At 43.3% G+C, this 25,773-nt stretch overlaps 1 protein-coding gene across 4 annotated transcripts in view; it reads left to right on the top strand.

Moving 5' to 3' along the window:
* Positions 1-25,773, top strand: part of ELF2 (E74 like ETS transcription factor 2) — a 59,601-nt gene that overhangs the window by 21,254 nt on the left and 12,574 nt on the right. For all 4 annotated transcript variants that reach the window (XM_072119416.1, XM_072119418.1, XM_072119417.1 and 1 more), the window contains exons 2-3: positions 842-994; positions 3,568-3,733. In XM_072119416.1, the coding sequence (XP_071975517.1) occupies positions 920-994; positions 3,568-3,733 (241 nt within the window). In that variant the 5' untranslated portion in view covers positions 842-919. The remainder of the gene's footprint in view (positions 1-841; positions 995-3,567; positions 3,734-25,773) is intronic.

Below are 25,773 nucleotides of genomic sequence, written 5' to 3'. Positions count from 1 at the left end.
CTATTGACTCGAGTATAAGCCGAGACCCCTAATTTTACCACCAAAAACTGGGAAGACCTATTGACTCGAGTATAAGCCGAGGGTGTAGTATACAGCCGGCTAGCCCCCTGTAGTATACAACCAGCCAGCCCCTGTAGTATACAGCCTGCCCCCATGTATTATACAGCCTGCCCCAAGAAGTATACAGCCTGCCCCCATGTATTATACAGCCTGCCCCAAGAAGTATACAGCCTGCCCCAAAAAGTTTACAGCCTGCCCTCAGTATGCCTAGAGAATAATAAAAAAATAAACTTAATACTCACCCTCCGACGATACTCGCCTTTGATGCTTAGTGGCGGCTCCCGGTCCTCGGCGGCGGCGGCTTCTCTCTTCTATCCTCACTTGCCGGCAGTCACGTCTATGCGACCTGCCGACGGGCGCACAGTGCGATGCGGCGGTGTCGCAGCTGATGACGTCATCAGCGGCGACACCGCTACATCATATTGTGCGCCCGCCGGCAGATCGCATAGACGTGACTGCCGGCAAGTGAAGTTAGAAGAGAGAAGCCGCCACAGAGGATTAGGAGCCGCCGAGGACCGGGAGCCGGAGGGTGAGTATTAATTTTTTTTTTTAATTATTATTGACTCGTGTATAAGCCGAGATGAGGTTTTTCAGCACATTTTTTTGTGCTGAAAAACTCGGCTTATACACGAGTATATACGGTACTACATAAAAGTAAACAGCAGATGTACAGTTTATTTATATGTGGTCCATTTCTCATGTTACCCTGTTAACACATATTTTAAGGCCCCCTATAAAATGAAATATTCGAAACATTAATAACTACTTCTCCTTTTAACAGGATCAGAGTGGAGATCTGTGAAGTTCTTGAGGTGACTGTTTGACCAACCTGTTTGCAGCTCGAGTCAGGGGATGCAACATGACCTCCGCTGTGGTGGATGGTGGCGGATCAGTGGGGAGCTATGTCAGCAATGGAGTGGAAAACCAAGAACAGGTAAGGAAAGGCGTTAACTAAAAGTATTCTGCTACACCACATCATGTCTTCCGTTAGTGTGTAAATATCTAGATTGGTATAAGAAATATGTGAGGTTTAAAGGGAACCTGTCAGCAGAAATTGACTTAATAAACCACTACCAGTATGTTGTCAAGCAGCTGAACACCTACTGGATCGTGTTTCTTTCATAGCCCAACGTTGTGGCATCTTCCAGAAAATCAGCTTTAAAGGGAGATGTACATTGATTGTACAAGGAGGCGACAAGTGTCATACTGAAGTCATGTTCTCCTCGCCTCACAACGACACCTTCATTGTAATTGATGGCCCTGCACACATAGACATTATCAACCAGATCTCCTGAAGTCCAGGGCATAATGTCAATAACAGGGGAAGGGGTGTTTAGAAGTGGGGAGAACTTGACTTCATTGTTAAATTCTATGGCCCCTTGTCTTTATACAACCAATTTATATCTCGCTTCAGGCTGCATTAACATGTGGTCGCTTACATTGCTTTTTTAGGTGAGGAGATTTGCCTAATTACATTGCTGTTAGCATTTGTGCTTACAAAACAGACGGTCAAAGTGATCTTTACGCAGGCGTTAACATCACATGAAAATTTAACGCAATGTAAACTTATTGCATTGTCATTGCGTTTTGTAATTAGGCAAACTCCTTACCTCAGCTGTTGTATTGCATATGTAAAACACAATGGTGCATGTTTATTAAAGTGTTTGTGCCAGTTTTCTGTCTGACAAACTGCTTGCACATGTATCTATAAAGTATTTGCGCCAGTATTGTGTCGCGGCTGTACTATGTCCGCCGTGCCACAAATTTCTGCACCTAAGGGAGTGTTTGGGTGCAGATTTGGACTATTCACATTTATATATAGTGACTCCACAAATTTCTGCACCTAAAGGAGTGTTTGGGTGCAGATTTGGACTATTCACATTTATATATAGTGACTCTCCAAAAGGTTCGCGATCACTGTCTTAGAGGAATCACCATAATACACTGCTCCCCTGCTGGTGCTGCTTCCTGGACTCAACTTTTCTTTGCATGCTGACCTCCAGCAATGAATTTCTGACACAACAGGTTACTGCAATGGTTACGTGTCAGTGTTGATATGCCATTGCTTAAGGTCAGGGTCATTTCCCACCTCAGTTGCATCAGTTGTTGTCAGCCAAAATCAGATAGATGGGCTATAATGGAAAGATTTTACATGTTCTGTGGTTATGCGAGCACTATTTGTTTTGACTCACAACTGATGCAAAAAAACTACTGGTCCTATCCAGGTTGTTTTATTGTTTTAGGTAGAAATTCTACATGTCACTTGTCCGAAACCCTCTCCCTTGTGTCATATCATTGAACAGGTCTGTTTGGGCCTACCTGTGCACAGTACTAAGCAAGCCCCATTCTATCTATGTTAGGGGTCCCCAAACCACGGCCCGCAGACCACCCGATGCTTGGCACGTCAGCGCTGGGCCCCAGCAGCCTTCGACAGTCGGGCAGGAGCCTCCGTCCGTCCACACAGGAAGCTCCTGCCCGTCACTGTGTAGTGCTTGATGTGGCCGGAAACAGATCAAGCACTATTACTGGAGCGATGAACTCCATGAACTAGAATGCACAGCCGCGCAATGACGTCCTCACACGGCCACGCACCCCTTCCTGCCCAGACACAGCAAGAAGATAGAAGACGCGTGGCGGGAGATTTAGGTGAGTACACCTAAAAAGGGCAGTAAAAAGACTGTAGCGGCTGGGGGCCCAATATGTGATTAATTATGAGGGGAAGCATAGGAAATAATTTATTATGAAGGGAAGCATAGGAAATAATTAATTATGAGGGGAAGCATATGAAATAATGGTGAGGGGGCAGCATAGGAAAATAATTAATTATGAGGGACAGTATAGGATATAATTAATGGTGGGGGGGGAAGCATAGGAAATATTTAATGGTGGAGAGGGCAGCATAGGAAATAATTAATGGTGGAGGGGCAGTATAGGAAATAATAATGAGGGGCAGCATAGGAAATAATTAATGGTGGGGGGCAGCATAGGAAATAATTAATGGTGGAGGGCAGCATAGGAAATAATTAATGGTGGGGGTATAAGAAATAATTAATTATGAGGGGCAGTCTAGAAATTAATGGGGGGGGGGCATATTCATACTCTATAATTAATAGAGAGGGGCCCCAATATATTTAATAATTAATTGGGCCAATATATAAAATAGTTCACAAGGGGGTGCAGTATATTAAATAATTAACTGAGGGGGGGGGGGGCAGTGTATTACGGATGCGGTCACATGTACCGCTATTTATTTTTAAACTTTAGTCCGGCCCTCCAACGGTCTGAGAGGGACAGTGAACTGCCACCTATGTAAAACAGTGAAGTGGAGCAGCTTAGTTGTTGTACATAGGCGGCCCGCCAGCCATCTGCTATGACTCCATAGAGAAAGCGTGCATACAGATCACATTTTTCAGCTCTGCCTTTTCTCTGTATTAATAAAACAAATACAAAAACTGTGGTTTAATACAAATATCTTTTTAATTTGTAAAACGGTTTTGGTTGTGACAGGAAGAAGTTCAGGAAACTGAGTACCCTGCTGTCATTGTGGAGCCAGTTCCCAGTGCAAGATTAGAAGAAGGCTACGCGGCTCAGGTCCTGGTGTATGACGATGAGACCTTCATGATGCAGGATGTAGCAGAAGAACAGGAAGTAGAGACCGAAACTGTAGAAATAGGTTGGTATCACTTATTTTACAGGATAATTCTAGTTATTGCACCACATATAGTGGGTTATAGTAAAATTCTATGTCAGGCATATTTTTAGGAAAAGGGGATGAATGTATTCAATCTTGAAGCACAACCGTTAAAGGGGTGTTCCCATTACAGCAAATTAATGTTATTGTTTATATTACCGTATTTTTCGGACTATAAGGCTCACTAAAAATCCTTTGATTTTTCTTAGAAATCAAAGGAGCGCCTTATAGTCCAGTGCGCCTTATATATGAACCGTACTTACAGACAACAGCTGCCTTGAACTGTGCACAGGTCTGCCACCTGCTGGTCATTCATCCTTATACTCCAGAGCGCCTTATATATGAACCTAGACGTTTTAGCAGGCATTTATTGATGGTGCGCCTTATACTCCGGTGCGCCTTATAGTCCGAAAAAAAAAAAATAAAAAAAAAAATTAAAAGTTATACTGCTTTCCTAATATACTTTCTGTATCAATTCCTCACCGGTTTTCTAGATCTCTGCTTGCTGTCTATCTATAGGAAGCTTTGTTATTTACTTCCATGGTCACACAGGTGCACGCTCGTTATATCAAAGGTAGAGTAATCAGAGCCATGTGTTATAACAAGCCGACCACCTGTGTGACCATGGTCAGATTTCTGCCCAGTGGCAGTAAACAACGAAGCTTCCTATAGATAGATAGCAAGTAGAGATCTAGATAACCGTGAGGAATTGATGCAGAAAGTATATTGGAAAATTATATTACTTTTTAACATAAAAACAATAACATTAATTTTCTGAAATGGGAATACCCCTTTAACCCCTTCACGCTCCGCGGCGGATATATCCGCCACGGAGCGCAGTGACTTAGCGCTCAGTGGCGGATATATCCGCCACGGCGCTTATGCCGGCTCGGCTCTGGATCAGAGCCGAACCGGCATCGGGAAACACGGGGTGCCGGCTGTAACTAATAGCCGGCACCCCAGTGTAACACCCGCGATCGGAGTTGTCTCCGATCGCGGGTGCTTAACCCGTTAGATGCCGCGGTCAGCGCGACCGTGGCATCTAACAAGTATCTGGGGGGTCTTTCCCCCACGATCGGCCCCCCCGAACCGTTTTCGGGGGGCGCCGATCGTTGCTATAGTAACTCTGGGGTCCGATCTGGACCCCAGAGTTACTAGCAAGAATTGCCAGTAAGATGGCGTCTGTGAGGTCATCTTACTGGCAAAGTGCCAGCCTATGCAAGTGCATAGGCTGACACTGATAATACTCTGCAATACATCAGTATTGCAGAATATTATCATGAACAAGCAATCAGATGATTGCTTGTTCATATCCCATGGTATAAAAGTGAAAAAGTAAAAAAAAAAAGTTATTCAATAAAAAAATAAAGTCATAAATCACTAAAAATGCCCCAAACCCCCAAAACATATAAAGAGACATATAACTCAAAAAAAAAGTCTAAATCATAACACAAACCCCACATATATAGTATCACCGCGTCCGTAACAACCCGTAGAATAAAAGTAAATCATTATTGAACCCCCACGATAAACGCCGTAAAAAAAAAAAACTGTTATAAACCCTCCAAAAATTATGATTTTTACCTTTTCAATCCCACAAAAAATGCTATAAAATGCGACCAAAAAACCATATGTACTCAGACATGATACTGGTGCAAAGTACAACATGTCCCGCAAAAAACAAGCCATCAACCAGCTCCGTAGCCAAAAACGTAACAAAGTTATGCCACTTGGAAGATGGCAATACAAAAATTATAGATTTTTCCCCACATTAGGGTTTTGTTTGACAAATTTAGTAAAACGTAAGAAAATATATTCATGTCTGGTATCCCCGTAATCGTATCAACCCATAGAATAAAGCTAACATGATTATTAGTCTATACGGTGAACACCAAAAAAAAAAAAGTCAAAAATCCAGTACAGAATTGATGCTTTTCTACTCCTGCCCTCAAAAAAAGTTCCTAAATTTTCAACAATAGGTGATACCAACCCCAAAATGGTAACAGTGGAAAAAGCATCTCATCCCGCAAAAAAAATGCCGTCACATGGCCCTAATAGCGCAAAAGCGAAAATTTTATAGCCTTCAAAAGAGGCCAATGAGGAAACTAAAATCCTGGCAGCTGCAGCGCCCTCCTTCCCTTCTGCACCTCGCTGTGCGCCCATAAAACAAGTCACAGCCACATGTGGGGGGTCTTTGTACTCAGGAGAAATTGCAGAACAAATTGTATGGTGGGTTTTCTCTTTTTATATTTTGGAAATGTGTAAATTTTAGGGCTAAATGAACGTATAAGGGAACAATTTGACCATTCTAAATTTCACCTCCATTTTGATTCAATTACTATGAAGATCTCAAGGGGTTAACAATCTTCGTAAAAGCTGTTTCTGATAGTTTGAGGGGTGCAGATTTGAAAATGGGTAGATTATATAGGGGGTTTTGATGCTAAATATGTAAAATTTCATTCAAAACTGTATTTATCCCCAAAATAGTGAATTCTGAAAATCCGGAAAAGCGCTATTCTATTTGTAAGCCGCGTGACGTCAAAATAAATTATCCAGACATTTCAGAAATTATGAAAATGTAAAGTAGACAAATGGGAAATGTTATTCAGCAACTTATTTAGCTGGTAAATCGATCTGCCTGAAAACGCAATGATTTAGAATTTCGAAAATGGCAAATTTTTCAAAAAATTTATCATATTTTCTTTTTTTTGTAAATAAACGCAAAACTTATCAGCCAAAATTTACCACTAAAATGAAGTACAACATGTGGGGAAAAAAACAATCTCAGAATCGTCTTGATAAGTAACAGTGTTCAAAAGTTATAACCATATAAAGCGAAGCAAGTCAGAATCCAAAAAATCGGGCTGAGCCTTAAGCTGTAAAATGGCTGCGTCCTTAAGGGGTTAAGAAGACCTGTCAGGTTGAGTTGGGACTCTAAATCAACTACAGGTCCTTATGGAACTGTGGTTTAGGGTCCGGCTGTACATGAGCAAAATGTAAAAAATAAACTTTTATACTTGCCTAGACGTGTGTCTGATGAGGCACATTGAGGCACATTGGGCACATTGGACTGCGCTGGCACCTCCTCTTGCGTTGGACAGTTTCTTGGCTTCACTGCGTATGTGCCGTACCTACGCCGCATGCACAGTGAAGCTGGGGTGTGCTACACTGGCTTCACTTGCCACAAAGCTCAATCGCTGAGGGACAAGGTGAGGATTAAGTTTATTTTTCTTTAAGACGGTCTCTGAAACAACATACAGGAAGGTTTTGAAGACTTGACAGGTTCCCTTTAAGGCACATTTTAAAGGACATCTTCCATCAGATTCCCTGATGGTATATGATTGCTTTTCACCTCCCAGTCACGTTCCCCTTTGCTGCAATCTTCGTTCAGTATACTGGCCGCAAAGTAATTTATTCACAGCACCGTAATTCTCAAGCATTCTCACCAGGCAGCGCCTGCAGAACACCTCAGTCTCATTTAAATATTTTAAAAAGCTATTTTTCTACTACATGCGGGCGTTCTAAGATATAAAGAAGATTAAAGTAAAGGGGAATAGGATGGGGAGGTTAGTAGTAATCATCTACAATCGGGGAATCTGATGGTGGATATCCTTTAAGGGGTTTTTAGAGCTAAATAAAATAATAGCCCACCAAGATGTATCCACAGTATCAGATTGGCGGGGTCTAACACCCAGCCTTCCCACAGATCAGCAGTTCTTATACACAGAGAATGAAACGGGCAGGAGAGAGCTCCATTCTCTTTGTAGTGACTGAGCCAAGACACTACAGTATTACTCCCATTCAGATAAATGGGAGCCCTGCAGTAACCTGGTCAGGCCACCACACAGCGAGCTTACCATATATACTCGAGTATAAGCTGAGTTTTTCAGTACAAAGAAATGTGCTGAAAAACACAAACTCGGCCTACACTCGAGTAAAAAAAAAACCCGGTATAAAAAATAATAAAAACTCACCTTTCCGGCGGCCCCCTCAGGTCTTCTGTGCGATCCGTCGCGGCAGGTCCGTGCACATCACAGGCACTGAAGTCAGCCGCTGCAATAGTATTGTGTGTGCTGGCAGCCGGCACACACTGTGATGTCAGGGGCTGCTGCTGACCAACGGATCGCACAGAAGACCCGAAGGGGCCGCCTGAAAGGTGAGTTTTGACTTTTTTTTTTTTCTTTTAAATCAACGGGGCGGGGGTCTGGCTCCATAACGGGGCACAGGGGCTGGCAGGCTATATTCTGGGGCACGGGCTGGAAGGCTAAATACCAGGGGCACAGGGGCTGGCAAGCTATATACACTAGGTCAGGGGCTGGCAGGCTATATACACTGGGGCAGGGGCTGGCAGGGTATGTGCTGGGGCAGGGGCTGGCAGGGTATGTGCTGGGGCAGGGGCTGGCAGGGTATATACTGGGGGCAGCGTCTGGCAGGGTATATACTGGGGGGCAGGGGCTGGCAGGGTATATACTGGGGGGCAGGGGCTGGCAGGGTATATACTGGGGGGCAGGGGCTGGCAGGGTATATACTGGGGGGCAGGGGCTGGCAGGGTATATACTGGGGGGCAGGGGCTGGCAGGGTATATACTGGGGGGGGCAGGGGCTGGCTGGCTATATACTGCTGGGGGCTGGCTGGCTATATACTGGGGGGGGGGCTGCTGGCTATATACTACAGGGGGCTTGCTGGCTATATACTACAGGGGGCTTGCTGGCTATATACTGGGGGGGGGGGGCTGTGACCAATTCATTTCCCACCCTCGGCTTATACTTGTGTCAATAGGTTTTCCCAGGTTTTTTTGGTAAAATTAGGGGTCTCGGCTTATACTCGAGTATATAGGTAGTTGTTTGCTCCCTCTTCCATTACAGTACTAAGCACTTATTCCATGGCTATGTTATCAATAATTTTAGCCCAGAAAACCCCTTTAGAATAAAAGTTCATTTATTCTGTCAAATCATGTTGTTTCAAGTAACCATGACTATATAAAGAATTGTAGAAACCCTAAATTGATCTCAGGTAAGTGAAATTCCTTAATGTCACAATTCTATAATTCAGATATGATGACCAAAGTACTTTATAGAAAATAAATATTTTTGTTTTCTAGAATGCATTTCAATGGTAACCAGACTCCGAAACTGGTTGCTACAATGCTTGTACCCATGCCCTTACCTTCCCTGAGCCCTTGCAATTTGAATCTATTTCTAACCCCGGCCACTCTATGTTCACATAGTGTTTCTTCCATGTTCAGCTATTGTTCACATTAACAATTGACATTTGGGTGACTTGATTTTTTGTGGGATGATCTGCCATATTGATATCTAGATGTACCAGGACAAGCTACTCCACTTTATCATTACCTTATACAATATCATATACTATACTATATACCCTAAAGCCGCTTCAGGTGGAAGGTGGAAATTTAGGAAGTTACTACAATCCTTTCTATTATGTGTAAACTTGTAATCCCAGAAATGATTAATACTGTGACTTGTGGAAACCCTTTATTCCACATAAAATGTTTAGTGATCTTCTTAGCCTCCTCTAATCTGTCATGTGACCTTGGATAGAGATAATAAGATACATAAAACAGTGAATAGCTTTCATTTTCCTCTAGCTGTTTGAGGGCTTGTTTTTTGTTAATGTACCTATTTGAATAAGCTTTATTAATTTGGGAATGAAAAAACCCTACCAATGTTTTATTTTTTTTGTTTTGCCTTTTAACCATGGTTAACATTTTTTGTAGAGTTATAGTTATACCTTTATATATGGTTTTTTTTTTTTTTTTTTTTTTTGCTTCACCATGTTCTAGAATTTTTTTCATTAACTGAGCAAGTAAACTCTTGTTTTTGGCTGGAATACCGGTATTTACTTTTTATTGGTACTATTGCAGAATACATGTGCCATTTCCCTTTGCTGTAATCTCAGTTCAGTATATCTTAGGACAGCTGCAAAGTAGCAACATAAATGTCAGCTTGTTCCGCAAAAAATTACACAGGTCACCTTGATCTAGTATGAAATAGTTATTGGCCTCAGAATATGACAAAATAATATTATTTTCTATGCAACGCAAAAAACTTTTACAGACGGTCCCCTACTTAAGGACATCCAACTTACAGACAACCTCTAGTTAAAAACGGACCCCTCTGCCCACTGTGACCTCTGGTGAAGCTCTCTGGATGCTTTACGATAGTCCCGGGCTGCAATGATCAGCTTTAAGGTGTCTGTAATAAAGCTTTATTGATAATCCTTGGTCCCATTACAGGAAAAAAAAATTATGTCTGGATCTACAATTATAAAATATATAGTTTCGCCTCACATAGAAATTCAGCCTAAGAACAAACCTATGGAACCCGGGGGCTGCCTGTATTAATTTATATAAAATCTATATAATTGTCTTAACCCAAAGAATAGAGAGGAGGTTTTCTTTGGAGTGCAGAGTAAAAGCCATAAAAATTGAGCACACAAGAAAGTTTTTTTTCTTCATTTTTACTCCATTTAGAATTTCTCTTCCAGTTACCCAGTATATTGCAGGCAGTATTGACTCGATCCAGACTGCCCACTGACTTAAGCGGGCACGGGTCTCAAGACTGTGTGAGGAAGAGCGCCCGCCGAGTGAGGAGGAGTCCTCGCCGTGTTGGCAGGATAGGGGAGCGCCCGCCGTGTTGGCAGGATAGGGGAGCGCCCGCCGTGTTGGCAGGATAGGGGAGCGCCCGCCGTGTTGGCAGGATAGGGGAGCGCCCGCCGTGTTGACAGGATAGGGGAGCGCTCGCCGTGTTGGCAGGATAGGGGAGCGCTCGCCGTGTTGGCAGGATAGGGGAGCGCCCGCTGTGTAGGCAGGATAGGGGAGCGCCCGCTGTGTAGGCAGGATAGGGGAGCGCCCGCCGTGTTGGCAGGATAGGGGAGCGCCCGCCGTGTTGGCAGGATAGGGGAGCGCCCGCCGTGTAGGCAGGATAGGGGAGCGCCCGCTGTGTTGACAGGATAGGGGAGCGCCCGCCGTGTAGGCAGGATAGGGGAGCGCCCGCCGTGTAGGCAGGATAGGGGAGCGCTCGCCGTGTTGGCAGGATAGGGGAGCGCCCGCTGTGTAGGCAGGATAGGGGAGCGCCCGCTGTGTAGGCAGGATAGGGGAGCGCCCGCCGTGTTGGCAGGATAGGGGAGCGCCCGCCGTGTTGGCAGGATAGGGGAGCGCCCGCCGTGTAGGCAGGATAGGGGAGCGCCCGCCGTGTAGGCAGGATAGGGGAGCGCCCGCCGTGTAGGCAGGATAGGGGAGCGCCCGCCGTGTAGGCAGGATAGGGGAGCGCCCGCCGTGTAGGCAGGATAGGGGAGCGCCCGCCGTGTTGACAGGATAGGGGAGCGCCCGCCGTGTAGGCAGGATAGGGGAGCGCCCGCCGTGTAGGCAGGATAGGGGAGCGCCCGCAGTGTAGGCAGGATAGGGGAGCGCTCGCCGTGTTGGCAGGATAGGGGAGCGCCCGCTGTGTAGGCAGGATAGGGGAGCGCCCGCTGTGTAGGCAGGATAGGGGAGCGCCCGCCGTGTTGGCAGGATAGGGGAGCGCCCGCCGTGTTAGGAGTGTGTGTCGCGTTGGCAGGAGGGAAGAGTGTGCCTTGATAAACCTGGACTATGCATAAAGGACTATTTTAGACTCTGTCACTCCTCCCCGGATGTTTAATTTTCATTTTACTGGATGATTTACCTTGATGTACTTTACACAGCTTATACATAAAGCCAGAGGCCACACCTTTCCTTTTGAGCCCTGCCATATGCCCTGGCAGTAGATTGTTGCCACAAATTCAATATTGCTGTATTGCTTCAGTGCTTCAGCTGAGCACAATATATGTGGACTAAAATGGCATATTTGAGGAAAAAAATGCATATTTTACTGCACCATACATTCTGCATTATCTTTGGGTTACCACCTGTGGGTTGAAAATGCTCACTGCACCCCTAGATAAATTCTTTGAGGGGTATAGTTTGCAAAATGGGGTAATTTTTTATTTTTTATATTATTGTACTGTATGTACAAATGCTGCCAAAAATGTGAAATGTCTGTGCCCCGAATACCAGTCCATACCTTCTGAACCCCGTCGTGTTCCCAGACCATAGATAATTGTCACATATGGGGTGCTGCCATACCTGGGAGAATCTGCATAATGATTTTGGGTTGTTTTGTCTTTAGTAGGTTTTGTACCAAATCAGAGGTCGCAATAATGCCTCTGCACGCGTCATAGACGCATTTAGAAGCTGATTTACTCCCCCAAAAAATCACCAAGCGTATAAATACCAAGCAGTGACGGCGCCGGCTGCGATCCTGCAAAATATTCTCTGCAGGATCGCAGCGCTGGAGGCAGGACAGGGAGGGACTTCCTGCTCACCGTCCGAGCCTCTCCTGCGGGGCGCCGAGCGAGGGGTGGGGGAGGAGCCGTGCCAGGGGTGGGGGAGGAGCCGAGCCTGGAGCGGGGGAGGAGCTGAGCCAGGGGTTGAATCGGAGCTTAGCGCGGGGTTGGGGAGGCATATCTATTACCGGGGCTGTGCTCCTGATCTGCTCATTCCAAACTGTGTGCAACCAGTAGCAGGATCATGCTGTCTCTGTGACAGCCCGATCGTGTACTGTGACTGATAATAATCGGCCCCCTGTATACAGTGAGAGGCTGCAGGGAAGGTGCTGTATGCATCCTCTCTGCATGTCTCTGTATACAGATCACTGATGACAGTCATCCAATGTGCTCTTACCATTAGATCACTGTTATCTGTGATCTATATTTAAGTATATTATGTGTTCCATTTCTAAATGTGCCCCTGTAAAAAAAAAAAAAAGAGAGATGTTCCCAAACCTGGACTGGTCTGGGGGCCGCCGTCAGCCATAGTCCGCTCTGTAGACAATGATGGCGTGTTCACACGTTCCGTTTTGGTTGAGTTTTCATTGCGTTTGAAACGCATTGCAACAGCTGATGAGAGGTAATTTGCTTGATAACATTAGCGTTTACGTTTAATGCTATAGCGTTTACGTTTAATGCTATGTTAACATTTCCGTTTACAAAACGCAGTTAACAGTGATGTAATTAGGCAAATCGCATCTCCTCAGCTGTTGTAACGCGTTTCAAATGCAATGAAAATGCAGGTCAAAACGCAACTTTTACATGCGCCCTAAGGCTGCATTCACACAAATGTATGCCCGCCAGGCCGTAGCCGTGCAGGCATGCATTCCGTGCCATGGAGAAGAGGAGGGGGTGACCCCTCTCCATTGAAATGCATTTGGTACAAGCCGTAACACAAGGAAAGACATGTCTTTTTCCTGTGTATGGAGCGGTACTGCTCCGTGCGACCATTGCCGTCTATTAGGGACATATGGTAGTGTGAATGTAGCCAAAGGCTACATGCACATTGCCGTGTGCCCACTGCACCGTAGCGCGGCGGGCACACGGCAGCGCGGGGAGAGGAGGAGGAGGAGGTATGGAGCGGTACGGTGCCGCACGTGTGCTGCAACATACCGCTCCCGTACAGGGCCGTGAGTCAATAGAAGTGTATGGGGGACGTATATCGGCCCCCATACATGTTTGTGAATGCAGCCTAAGGGTGAAAACACACGTGGCGTTTTTAGGCCGTTTTTGGGCCGTTTTTAGATTGTAAAAAACGCATGTGTTTTTGATAAACGCATGCGTTTTTTACGATATGAAAACGCACTAACTAAAAATGGCCTAAAAACGCCACATGTGTCTTCACCCCAAGGGTGAGGTTACTACATGCGTTTTCAAACACATCACAACAGCTTAGAAGAGATTTGCCTAATTACATTGCTGTCAACATTTCATTTACAAAACGCAATACAATTGCCTGGATGCATGCATTTTGTTAACACTATGTTGACTGCAATGTAATTATGCAAATCTCTTCTTAGCTGTTCTGAAAACGCCATGTGTGAAGACACCACAAAAATGTTGTGCAGCACTTTAATACATACTTGCTATTTGAGGGTGCATTCACACGATGCATATTCAACATGTGAAGCCTTTGGAATGCGTCAAAAACACATAAAAAACGTGACGCACCGCATCGTGTGAATGCGCCCTGGATAGGGCCTAACTTGAATTTGTCGGAAAACCCTTTTAAGCACAGAAAACAGGAGCTGTAACTTTTTCCTTGTATTAATAGACGTCTCTTAACACTCAAAAATTGTGAGAGGAGTATTATTACCCTTCTGCAAAAATGTTAGTGCGACCTCTGTACCAAATATATTTATCCCAAATGGCATATTTGAGAATAGAATGCAATTTTTACTCTCCATCATTCACTTTGTATTACATTTGGGCCAGCACCTCAGGGGTTAAAATGCTCACTGCACCCCTAAATTTTAGGGGTGCAGTTTCAAACATGTGGTCACTTCTCAGTGGTTTCTATTGTATTGTTATCTTAGAGGCTCTGCTAACATAGCATCCCAAAAGCAATCATGTGAAAACAGCGCTCCAAAAGCTAAATTCGCCTCTGAGCCCTGCCATGTTCCCAGGCTGTAGATTTATTGCCATATATGGGGCATTGTCATACCCAGGAGAACCCGCATAATGATTTCTGCAGTGTTTGTCTCCAGTAGTATGAGCTGGGTAAAATATATTTGCCAATAAAAAGGCATATTTGAGAAAAAATTTAAATTTTACTCTGGAACTTTCATTTTGTATTAAATTTGGGACAGTACCTCAGGGTTAAAATGCTCACCACAACCCTAAATAAATTCTCTGAGGTGTGTAGTTTCCAAAATGGTGTAGTCTTTGGGGGTTTTCTATTGTGCTGGTACTGTAGGGGCTCTGCAAGTACGTGTCACCTGTAAACATTTGTAGCCAAAGTGGCCATCCAAAAACCCAATAGCACCAATTCCTTTCTCCACATCTCTGTGTGCCTAAACAGCAGTAGACATCCACATGTCTCGCATGGAAGCCAGCGAAGCTGCGACAGAAACCGCGTGCGACGCAATCCCAGCACAGACCACTGTTAAATACCTGTCAAAGCCGTGCAAATCCTGAAATGGTGCAACGTAGAGACATTGGTCAGATTTAGAAAAAAAAGGACTGTGCCTTAACATACAAAATGGCTGCGTTCTTAAAGAACATATACCACCAGGATGAAGGATTGTAAACCTAGCACACTGACATACTGGTATGTGCCCCCTATGGCAGGATACATTTATAATTTTTAAAAACCTTTCTTTCTAAAAAAAAACAAGGGCATAAAACCTTAAAGAACAGGGGTGGGGGGGGGGGCACACCAGTATGTCAGTGTCAGTGGCGTAACTTGAAGCTTCTGGGCCCCAGTGCAAGATGTGTGTCAGGCCCCCAATTATAATGTATTCTTTATAGTACTAATCTTATCATATAGTAAAAATAGACTGTAAGATAAAATCAAAAAAGTTCTTTTTATTGCTAATTAACGTACGCTCTGCACCCCATCTTGACAGAAAAAGCTGAAATGTAGATATTTTTATTAAACAAGATAAACTGAAATATCACATCATAACTGTTCAGACCCTTTGCTGTGACACTCATATTTAACTCACATGCTGTCTATTTTTTCTGATCCTCCTTGAGATGGTTCAACTCCTTTATTGAAGTCCAGTTGTGTTTAATTAAACTGATTAGGAAAGGCAGACACCTGTCTATATAAGACCTCACTCCTCACAGTGCATATCAGAGCACATGAGAATCATAAGGTCTAATGAACTGCCCAAGGAGTTCTGAGACAGAAATGTGGCAAGGCACGGATCAAGGTCTCAAGGTTCCTAAGAGCACAATGGGCTCCATAATCCTTAAATGAAAAGGGAGTTTGGGATGACCTCAATTCTTTCTTCAACCTGGCCTTCCAGCCAAACTAAGCAATTGTGGGAGAACAACCTTGATGAGTGAGGTAAAGAAAAAATGCCAAGATCTCTCTGCAGAGATGCAGTAGGAAGATGGGAGAAAGTTTGAAAAAGTAACTGGACTCCAAGGCTATGAGAAATTATCTGTTCTGATGAGAAAAAGATAGAACTTTTTGGTTTTAATTCTAACCGGTATGTGTTGAGAAAACCAGGCACTGCTAATCACCTGCCAAATACAATCCTAGTAGTGACACATGGTGGAGTCGGCATCATGCTATGGAAGTGTTTTTCAGCTGCAGAAACAGGACGACTGGTTGTAATTGAAGGAAAGATTAATGTGGCCGAGTACAGACATTTCCCAGATGATAACCTCTTCCAGAGTGCTCTGTACCCAAACTGTGTCACCTTCCAACAAGCTTACAGCTAAAATAACAAAGCAATGGCTTCAGCCACAGTGGCTACAACTCTGTAACCGTTCTTGACTGGCCCAGCCAGAGCCCTGTCCGAAACCCAAACGGATGCGTTTTTTAACAGACTGCTTAAACTGGTTCAAAATGCTAACGTGTGCCATCACACTTAGGCCGGTCACACACGTGCTACCAGCATTGTTTTTCATAACACACCGCTAGAGCACGGGGCGAGGGGACGGGATTTGGCCCGATTGCTTACGCGCAGTCTAGTTACCCATCGCATGTATTTTAGCTGGAAAAGCATATGCAATCGGCCTTTCAGAGTAGGATCAGTATAATCCCTTCACCCCCGCTTCCAGACCCCTCTGAGGGTGATGTCATATATGCCATTTTTTGGATGCAGTTTTAACACGTAATAACACGTGACCCGAAATACATGCGTTTTACATGTTACCATGTGTTTGGCTGGTGTGAATGTGTTTTTCTTTATTGCATTAAGTGTAAGCAGCTATCTCACAATGTTAAAACAGCTGCTCAAACTTCTAACAATAATGAAAAAAAATGCATACCAGCGTGCGTTTCTGGGAGGCGGTTAAAAACACTTCCCAAAAACGAAACAATTGAATGTACCTGCAAGTCTGGGGCTGAACAGGTTAAAGTTGTTGGGGAACAGGCAGCCTGGACTAAGGCCTCTTGCACACTAGCGTTGCGTTTCACGTCAGGGTGCAATGCGTGAAAAACTGACGTTTTTGGCTGCGTTTTTGTTCCATTTTTCCTTGGAGTAATTAGCGTTTTTGCGTTTTTCACGCGCGTGTTGTTAGCGTTTTTTTTGCGTTTTCGTCGCATTTTTCACGCGCGAGTCAATGGGAGAATCGAGCATTTTTCAAAGGGACCATGGATTGGGATTAAAATGGGTTATTTAATTAAAAAATAATGTCTTCTGATAAGTTGCAAACATCTGCGATCTATTCTTCACTGTTCCGCGCGTATATTATCTCCCGACAAGTTAGCAGATGTGAAGAACAGTGAAGAATAGAATAAAACCAGTGAACACAGTGAAAACAGTGACCACAGGATCATTTAAGATAAAAACACAGTGCAGAACACAGTGCAGAATAGATTACAGATGTTCGGCACATCTGCTTACTTGTCGGGAGATACGCGCGGAACGGCGCGAACAAAATAGCATGTGAAGAACAATATATATGTGTGTAGAACACATTGCAGATGTATTTAAACATCTGCAATTTGTTCTTCACACACATATATATTGTTCTTCACATGCTATTTTGTTCGCACCGTTCCGCGCGTATCTCCCGACAAGTAAGCAGATGTGCCGAACATCTGTAATCTATTCTGCACTGTGTTCTGCACTGTGTTTTTATCTTAAATGATCCTGTGGTCACTGTTTTCACTGTGTTCACTGGTTTTATTCTATTCTTCACTGTTCTTCATTGTGTTTTTTTAATTAAATGATCGTTCGCGAGCAGGGGAAATAATGTTATTCTGGTCACCTAGCAACCCTTACGTACAAAACGCATTGCACTCGCATTGCACTTGCAATGATTGCGAGTGCAATGCGTTCTTGATGCATCTCCATAGACTTGAATGGGGCGTGAAAATTGCGCGTGACTCGCAAAAATAGAGCATGCTGCGATTTTGACGCGCGTGCAAACGAACGCAAGCACGCGCGTTGAAAACCACGCAAATGGAGAAAGACCCATTGAATACAATGGGACAGAGTGCAATGCGAGTTCTGAGCGTCAAATGCACGCGCAGAACTCGCGCGTGAAAAACGCCAGTGGAGAAGGGGCCTAAGGAATGCTAAGTACTACTGATATGACTGGACACATGGCTGCAGAGTCTTCACTGAGGGAGAAGTTTAACCTTTTTAGCTCCGGTCACAGACCTTTCTGGCACAAGCAATACAGAAGCCAAGTGCCCTACAGGTCCTGGACCAGCACTGAGCGGCTCAATCTTCTCGGGAAGTGATCGTGGCATCGGCAGACTACAAATTAGCACTGATGGACACATGGCCAAAGCGAGCGGGTCATGTTTCTTCAGAGGTCCAGGACTGGGGTTAAAGAGATTGCACTGATAAGGGTCAGCGAAGTCAAGAGAACTGGAGGCAGTTACCTCAAGCACAGCAAAGTATCTCCCTGCTTCTGTCTCCTTGCCCACGCTCACAGGCCGCATGCGTTTTGGCTAAACCCCTTCCCTCTTGCGCTTTTGATGCATTTAAAAACGCAACAAAACGGCACTTGGGAGACCGGCCACACATGGCATGTGCTGCCTTCTCTCTGATTGGTGGAGCAGTGGTCACGTGTTCAGCATCGCACCACAAGAAATCCTGGTATTGAACCGTTTTGCCTCTTTTAAAACCGAAAAGGTACTAACATTTTGCTGCATCGTGCAACCCCGTCTCCATTCCAGGTGTGAAAAATTTGTTGCATCCTTCCAAAGAAAACTTGTGGCTGTACTAGGTCAAAAGGTGCATGTGATCTTTCAGTTCTTCTTGTTTAATAAATTGGCAAAACTATCTACATCTCTTTTTTTTTCTGTCAAGATGGGGTGCAGAGTGTACAATAATGAGCAGAAAAACTGCTTTTTGATCTTGCCAATTGGCTGCAATGAAACAAAGATTGAAAAATTTAAAAAGGGTCTGAATACTATCCGTACCTTCTGTATATTCCTATAAATGCTGGACTTGGGGAGAAATGTGTAAGACCATATAATACTTGATCATTCACCACAGTTGGAGCATTTCTATGCAATAAAACGAAGAGTGAAAAATTTAAAGGGGTCTGAATACTTTTCATACCAACTGCAATTTACTCTGGAATGGCCTAGTGCTTTTTTTAGACCCTTGGGAACATCCGAATCGATACATTGGGGCACTGGTCGTCTTGGCTTTGTGATTAACTGGCCAACTGGGATTCCATGGCCAATCTTCCCCTTTTCTTTCTGTAAAAGAGAACCATATGCTGGAAATATAGGGAGTTTTATTTTAATATATTATTAGAATATATTATACCCTATTTACAGCATGGGGTAAAAACTTTTGACAGGGGTCAGGAGTTCTGACAGTTAGGGCCCCATACTATCAGAAGTTCAATAATAAAAGCCTGTCAGAAACATAGGTAGTACATAAAAAAAAAAGAAAAAAGTTGAACCCCCAAAGGCCGGCGGCATACGTGGCTTTTTTGATCCTGTTTTTGGGCCGGTTTTAAGCAGTTCGTTAATAAACGCATGCATTTTTTGAAAGGCATCCGTTTTTTGACCTGTTTTACCAATTATCTTTATTAAAACGAGTCACAAACAGATGCGCTTTCAAAAAATGCATGCAGTTTTTAACGGACTGCTTAAAAATGGCCCAAAAACAGGTTAAAAACGCCACGTGTGCAGCCAGCCTTACCGACGGCTGCGGGTGTATGAAGAGGGCTCTACACACAAGGTGGGCGTTTGCTGCATAGCTTAGTAGTAGCACGGTAAGTAACACCAGTAGCACCCACAATCGGCGGCGGCATTTCACCCTGTAAATGCCTCTGGCAAAGCTGGGCGTGGCCATTTTGGATTTGATTGATTCCCCCTGTGAAGGCATTGGGGGCGGCGATTGGTTACCATGAAAGCCTCTGTCATACAAAGACCTGAGGCTGTCTGATTTTAACTCATTCATTACAATTTTACACAAAAATAATGTGTAAAATAAACCCATAAAAAACAGAAGTAGATACTAATCAAAATTGTATATGGGCCACTCAAACTGTTAACTTACGAAAAAAAAAAAAAACATCTTTACATATGAATACAGGTGGTCCCCTACTTAAGAACACTCGACCCCTAGTTACAAACGGACCACTAGATATTGGTAATTTGTTGTACTTTAGCCCTAGGCTACAATATACAGCTATAACAGTTATCACAGGTGTTTGTAACTAAGCTTTATTGTTAATCCTGATTCTTATGACAACCCAACATTTTTAAAATCCAATTGTCACAGAGACCAAAAAAAGTTCTGGCTGGGATTACAATGATAAAATATACAGCTCCGACTTACATACAAATTCAACTTAAGAACAAACCTACAGACCCTATCTTGTATGTAACCCGGGGACTGCCTGTAAAGAGCTAGTGCATATTGATCAAGTATTTGAGCAAAGTGCTAAGTGCAATGAAACTCTGAAAATAAATAGCAAAATGAAAATGACACAGTTTTTAGTCTGTGGCAATATCAATACAATACCGGATCAGACTATATTTCAGTGTTGGCGAACCTATGGCACGGGTGCCGGAGGTGGCACTCGGAGCCCTGTCTGTGGGCACCCAGGCCATCACCAAAGAGAACACAAGGGATCTTCATGGATTCCCAGAAGGCCCAGTGCGCTCAGTGCTATCTTGAAGCGACAGCGGTGCCTGACACTACAGGAGGAATGGGAAGGGGTGAATAGATCTGGAATATTATTGTAGCTTCAGCTCCAGGCCCGAAAATTCTTCCTATTCAGGGGAACCTGAATTTATCACCCTTTCTTTCTACTGTGTTGCTGTTCTTAGGATACTGATACGATTGAAAGCCATAACAGCAAGAAGTTACTGCTTAAATTGTACTTAAATGTTGTCACTTTGGGATAAATAAGTGGGTTTTGGTTGTAGTCTGGGCACTCCGTGTCTAAAAGGTTCGCCATCACTGCTATATATCAAGTACATGTATACAAACACAATAAAAGTGCTTAGTGCATATCAGAAAGTGTTTAAATATACCAACCCGGCTGCATAGTGAGATGGACACAATTGTTGTACCACAGAAACCCATCATCATCATCATCAGCATCATCATCATTAAAACTATGATAGTACCGTATTTTTTGTACTATAAGACGCACTTTTTAGCAAGAAAGAATCTTGCTAAAAAGTGCCTGCGTCTGACAGACCCTCCTGACTGCTGAAATGGAGATTGGATGATTCCCTGACATGGCGCTTCATCCGATCTCCCAGAGGGGAGAGCCTTCCCCCAAAAGGATCTCGTTATGCAAATTAAGGTCATTTTAAAATGAAAACCCCTTTAAATTTGTTATTGCTGTATGCATATTGACCCAGAGAAACAATGTCAAATTAGCAGTTTTAAATATACTGCACAAAGAGATGATAGAAGTTCAACAGTATGACATATGAAACCCAAAATTGTTCTATTATAGACTACATTTCTTCCCGAGATCCCCCTACAGCTAAGGTGACCAGGAAATGAAAAAGTTATTAAACTTGTAGAAGGTAATTAAAAATCCGAAAAATAGCATGGGCATTAACATGCAAAATAGGTATAGGTGATAGTAACTATTGCTGTGTTTGTTAAATGTAATGGTTGCCCTGCACCCATTTCCTTATCTAGTGGCGTAATTTGGAATGAGTGGGCCCCAGCAGTGGCCTCCCCTCACTAATAACATGTCCCAGCAGGGACCTCCCCTCGCTAATAACATGTCCCAGCAGGGGCCTCCCCTCACTAATAACGTGTCCCAGCAGGGGCCTCCCCTCACTAGTAACGTGTCCCAGCAGGGGCCTCCCCTCACTAGTAACGTGTCCCAGCAGGGGCCTCCCCTCACTAATAACGTGTCCCAGCAGGGGCCTCCCCTCACTAATAACGTGTCCCAGCAGGGGCCTCCCCTCACTAATAACGTGTCCCAGCAGGGGCCTCCCCTCACTAATAACGTGTCCCAGCAGGGGCCTCCCCTCACTAATAACGTGTCTCAGCAGGGGCCTCCCCTCACTAATAACATGTCCAGCAGCAGCCTCCCTTTACAAATAATAAACTTATATACTTACCCAGTGATGTTTTCTTTCCTGTAGCTTTACTCCAGGTGCGACCAAAATGGCGGCTTGCCTCTTCCAGGTTGCACCGCGCCCCTTTGGTCACAGTTAGGAACACAGGGGCTGCAGAAACAGAGAGGGGGACGGGCGAGGGACGATCCTTATCCCTGGCAGTGTACAGTTGTAGACACATTCATGATTATTGTTGTATTAGGCACGGTCATATAAAAAATGTTAGACTAAAATAACATGACTGTGGACTGTAGTCCACTGATGGGTTTAGTCCACTGCTGGCAATGGATTTCACAATCAAAGTGTGAAGCAAGACTTACTTTGAAAGTTTCTAAAAAAAAAAAAAAATATCACAATTTAAACAGCAGATTCTCATTCCGCATTTTTGTTGGCTTCTTTTAACATGCTCTACGACTGCAATGCTTTTGTCCAAAAATAGAAAATGAAACCTGTTGCCAAAAAAGTTTTATTGACTGTCTGAATAGAAAAACCTGCCTATTCATAGACTATCATTGCCCAGTTTTCCTAATCCTATATCGGCAAATCATACGGCACATGCCAAAAGAAACAATCACTCTATAAATCCTCACAGGAGGCAGATAGTTTTGGCCCTCGGGACACAGGGTTTTCTTTAAGCTTTTTTTAAATTGGTTTTGTTGAGTTCTAAGCACCATTAATATTTTTGCTATGACCGTTTGTTATAACACAACATTCTGACATTTGTTTTTCCTGCTACGGCAATTTCATACTTCCTTGAGAACTGCACTGTCTTAGGCTACATTCACACTGCTGCATGGGGGACGTATATACGTATAAACTCCTCCCATAGACGGCAATGGGCGTTTTGTAAACGAAAATGTTAACAATAATGTAATTAGGCAAATCGCCTCATCTCAGCTGTTGCTATGCGTTTTAAAACGCAATGAAAACGCGTGTGAACGTGCCCTCAAGGGTCTGATCGCTCATGCAAAATGCTGCAATACTAGTTTGATATATAAAGTGGTTCCTGGCTGTACCATTGGTGGGGAAACTGTGGCACTTAGGGTGGTGACACATATGCCGTTTTTAGACGTTTTTGGTTAGTGCGCTTTCAGATTTAAAAAAACGCATGCATTTTTGAAAAACGCATGCGCAAACTAAAAACGGCCTAAAAACGCCACGTGCGTCTTCACCCTAAGGCTGGTGCCACACGTAGCGCTTTGTCTGTGCTTGCAAACGCAAACAAAGTCGCGCCCACCGGGAACGAGCCGCCGGTGTTTTGCGTTAAATAAATGCAAAACACCGTGTTAATAATTAATTAAATAAAGTAAAAGTCTCCTAAAAGCCAACATTCCCTATACACATCAAGTAAAGTACAAAAAAAACAACCAAATCCCCAAAAAATCTGTACAATAAATCACAAACATTATTGGACCCGCATGGTGAACATTGTGAAAACAAAAACCGAAAAACGTAATTTTTTTTAATAAAAACCCTATACAAAATGTTCCAAAAAAGTGATCGGGAAAAGTTTGCGCCAAAATGATACCACGGTTAGAGACAATTCAACACGTAAAAAATAACCCCTAAACCAGCTCTGTCAACCAAAAATATTAATGTTCCGTCACTTTCTTTCTGTAAAAATGTAAAAAAATATATATTTAAGGTATCACCATAGTCCTAGTGCTAGAAGATAATATATTTACAGTACGGTGTATGGCCCCCAAAGAATACAAAAAGTAAGGAAACCAGAGTTCACTATTTTATTTTCCTCCATAGATTCAAGAGTTACTAAGATCTCTTATTCACCTGGTGTATAAGACGACCCCCCTACTTTCCTGTTATATATAAGATATATTCGCCGTATAAGACTACCCCTTTTCCAACGCATACAAAACACAGGTAAAAAATTTTTTTAATTTAAATTCTTATGACATGCAGGTATATAGCAGGAAAACTGTCGCTCATAAACATAAGGCATACAACAACAACATTACCATCGTCCATTTTACTGTAAATGTTACCATACTGTACCTTAAATTTTTATTTTATTAAATATTCCATGCCATGTACTCAGAAGCGGGAAAAAAATTCCAAATGCAATGAAAATAGTGAAAAAAAGCATTTGCGCCATTTTCTTGTGGGTTTGGATATTACGTCTTTCACTGAGCGCCCCAAATGACGTGTCTACTTTATTCTTTGGGTTGGTACGATTAAGGGGATACCAAATTTGTATAGGTTTTATAATGTTTTCATACATTTACAAAAATGAAAACCTCCTGTACAAAAATTATTTTTTTGATTTTGCCAACTTCTGGTGCTAATAACTTTTTTATACTTTGGTGTACGGAGCTGTGGGTGGTGTCATTTTTGGCGAAATTTGATATTATTTTCAATGATCTCATTTTTAGGACTGTACGACCTTTTGATCACTTTTTATAGATTTTTTTATATTTTTCAAAATGGCAAAAAAGTGCCATTTTCGACTTTGGGTGCTATTTTCCGTTACGGGGTTAAACGCATTGAAAAACCGTTATCATATTTTGATAGATCGGGCATTTTCAGACGCGGCGATACCTGATGTGTTTATGATTTTTACTGTTTATTTATATTTATAGTTCTAGGGAAAGGGGGGTGATTTGAAATTTTAGTTTTTTTTGTTATAATTTTTTTTTAAACTTTTTTTTATTTATACTATTTTTCAGACTCCCTAGGGTACTTTAACCCTAGGTTGTCTGAGCGATCCTATCATATACTGCCATACTACAGTATGGCAGTATATGGGGATTTTCCTCCTCATTCATTACAATGTGCTATCAGCACATTGTAATGAAGGGGTTAAAACGAAATAGCATCGGGTCTTCGGAAGACCCAAGGCTACCATGGAGATGGATCGCCGCCCCTGATGACGTCACGGCGAGCGGCGATCCCAGGTAAGATGGCGGCGCCCATGCGCCGCTATCTTTTTGAGGTAGCCGGCAGCTTTGCCGCCAGGCCACGCTGTGAAAACACCGCTAGCACCGATCGCGGGTGTTACCGGTAAGCCTTTGCTGCAATATGCAGCAAAGACTTACCGGCTATGGAGAGGGCTCAGCGTGTGAGCGTATAAGACGACCCCAGACCAGACAGAAGATTTTTCTGTCTTCAAAAGTCGTTTTATATGCCGGAATATATGGTATTTATGAAAATGTGAAAAATCGCACCTAAAGTTCAAAGCCTCATAACCTCCTACAAAAATGTCAGTATGCATAAAGCAGACATTTGGTAAATGTTTTTTTTTTTTTTACTGTTATGTCTGTCGAAAAAGTAGAACATTTTGAATTGAGAAAATTGAGAATTTTCCAAATTTTCTGCAAATATCTGGGGGGTTTTTTTCATAAAAATTTTTCTAACTAACATGATGCACAAAATGTCACGAGAAAACAGTTTCAAAATCTCTTGGATAAAAGTGTTAAAGAGGGTTCTAGACAGTTTTCTGGCTCTCCTACATCTAGCTCGACAAAAGAGGTGTGGCCTCTTGCCAAAAATACTGCGACACAGGACATATTTGAAAAAATGGGGCATGTCAGAAAGGTGAAAAGTGGCTTTGGTGGCAAGAGGTTAGAGTGACAAATCCTGGGCTGTAGGAGGAGTGGAGAGCTGTGGAAAAATTAAAGCAGTAGGTATGGCCTGCATGTGCTACATGTTTAGCCTCTTTTTGTGTTCTTCAGTAGATATATATGCTGAAAGGGGAGTGGCTGACCAGAAAAGGGGAGTGGCCTTTTCAGGGCATAAAACTGAGCTAAGGGTATCGGCACATATAACATGTGGATTTGATGTGTGGCAATACACAGTGTAATAAAGTAGCATAGTAGTGTATGGTACACACAGCGCAGAAACACTTTTGCGCTTCAGATTTCTGATCCACAGCAAATAAGTGACATGTCATTGCTGCGCATCATGGTGCAGAAAGGAAACTTAGCAATGCAGCACATTCTGATAATGGAGA

Source organism: Engystomops pustulosus, chromosome 1, assembly GCF_040894005.1.
Source record: "Engystomops pustulosus chromosome 1, aEngPut4.maternal, whole genome shotgun sequence".
NCBI classification, from domain to species: domain Eukaryota; kingdom Metazoa; phylum Chordata; class Amphibia; order Anura; family Leptodactylidae; genus Engystomops; species Engystomops pustulosus.
This window is presented reverse-complemented; position numbering and strand designations above follow the sequence as displayed.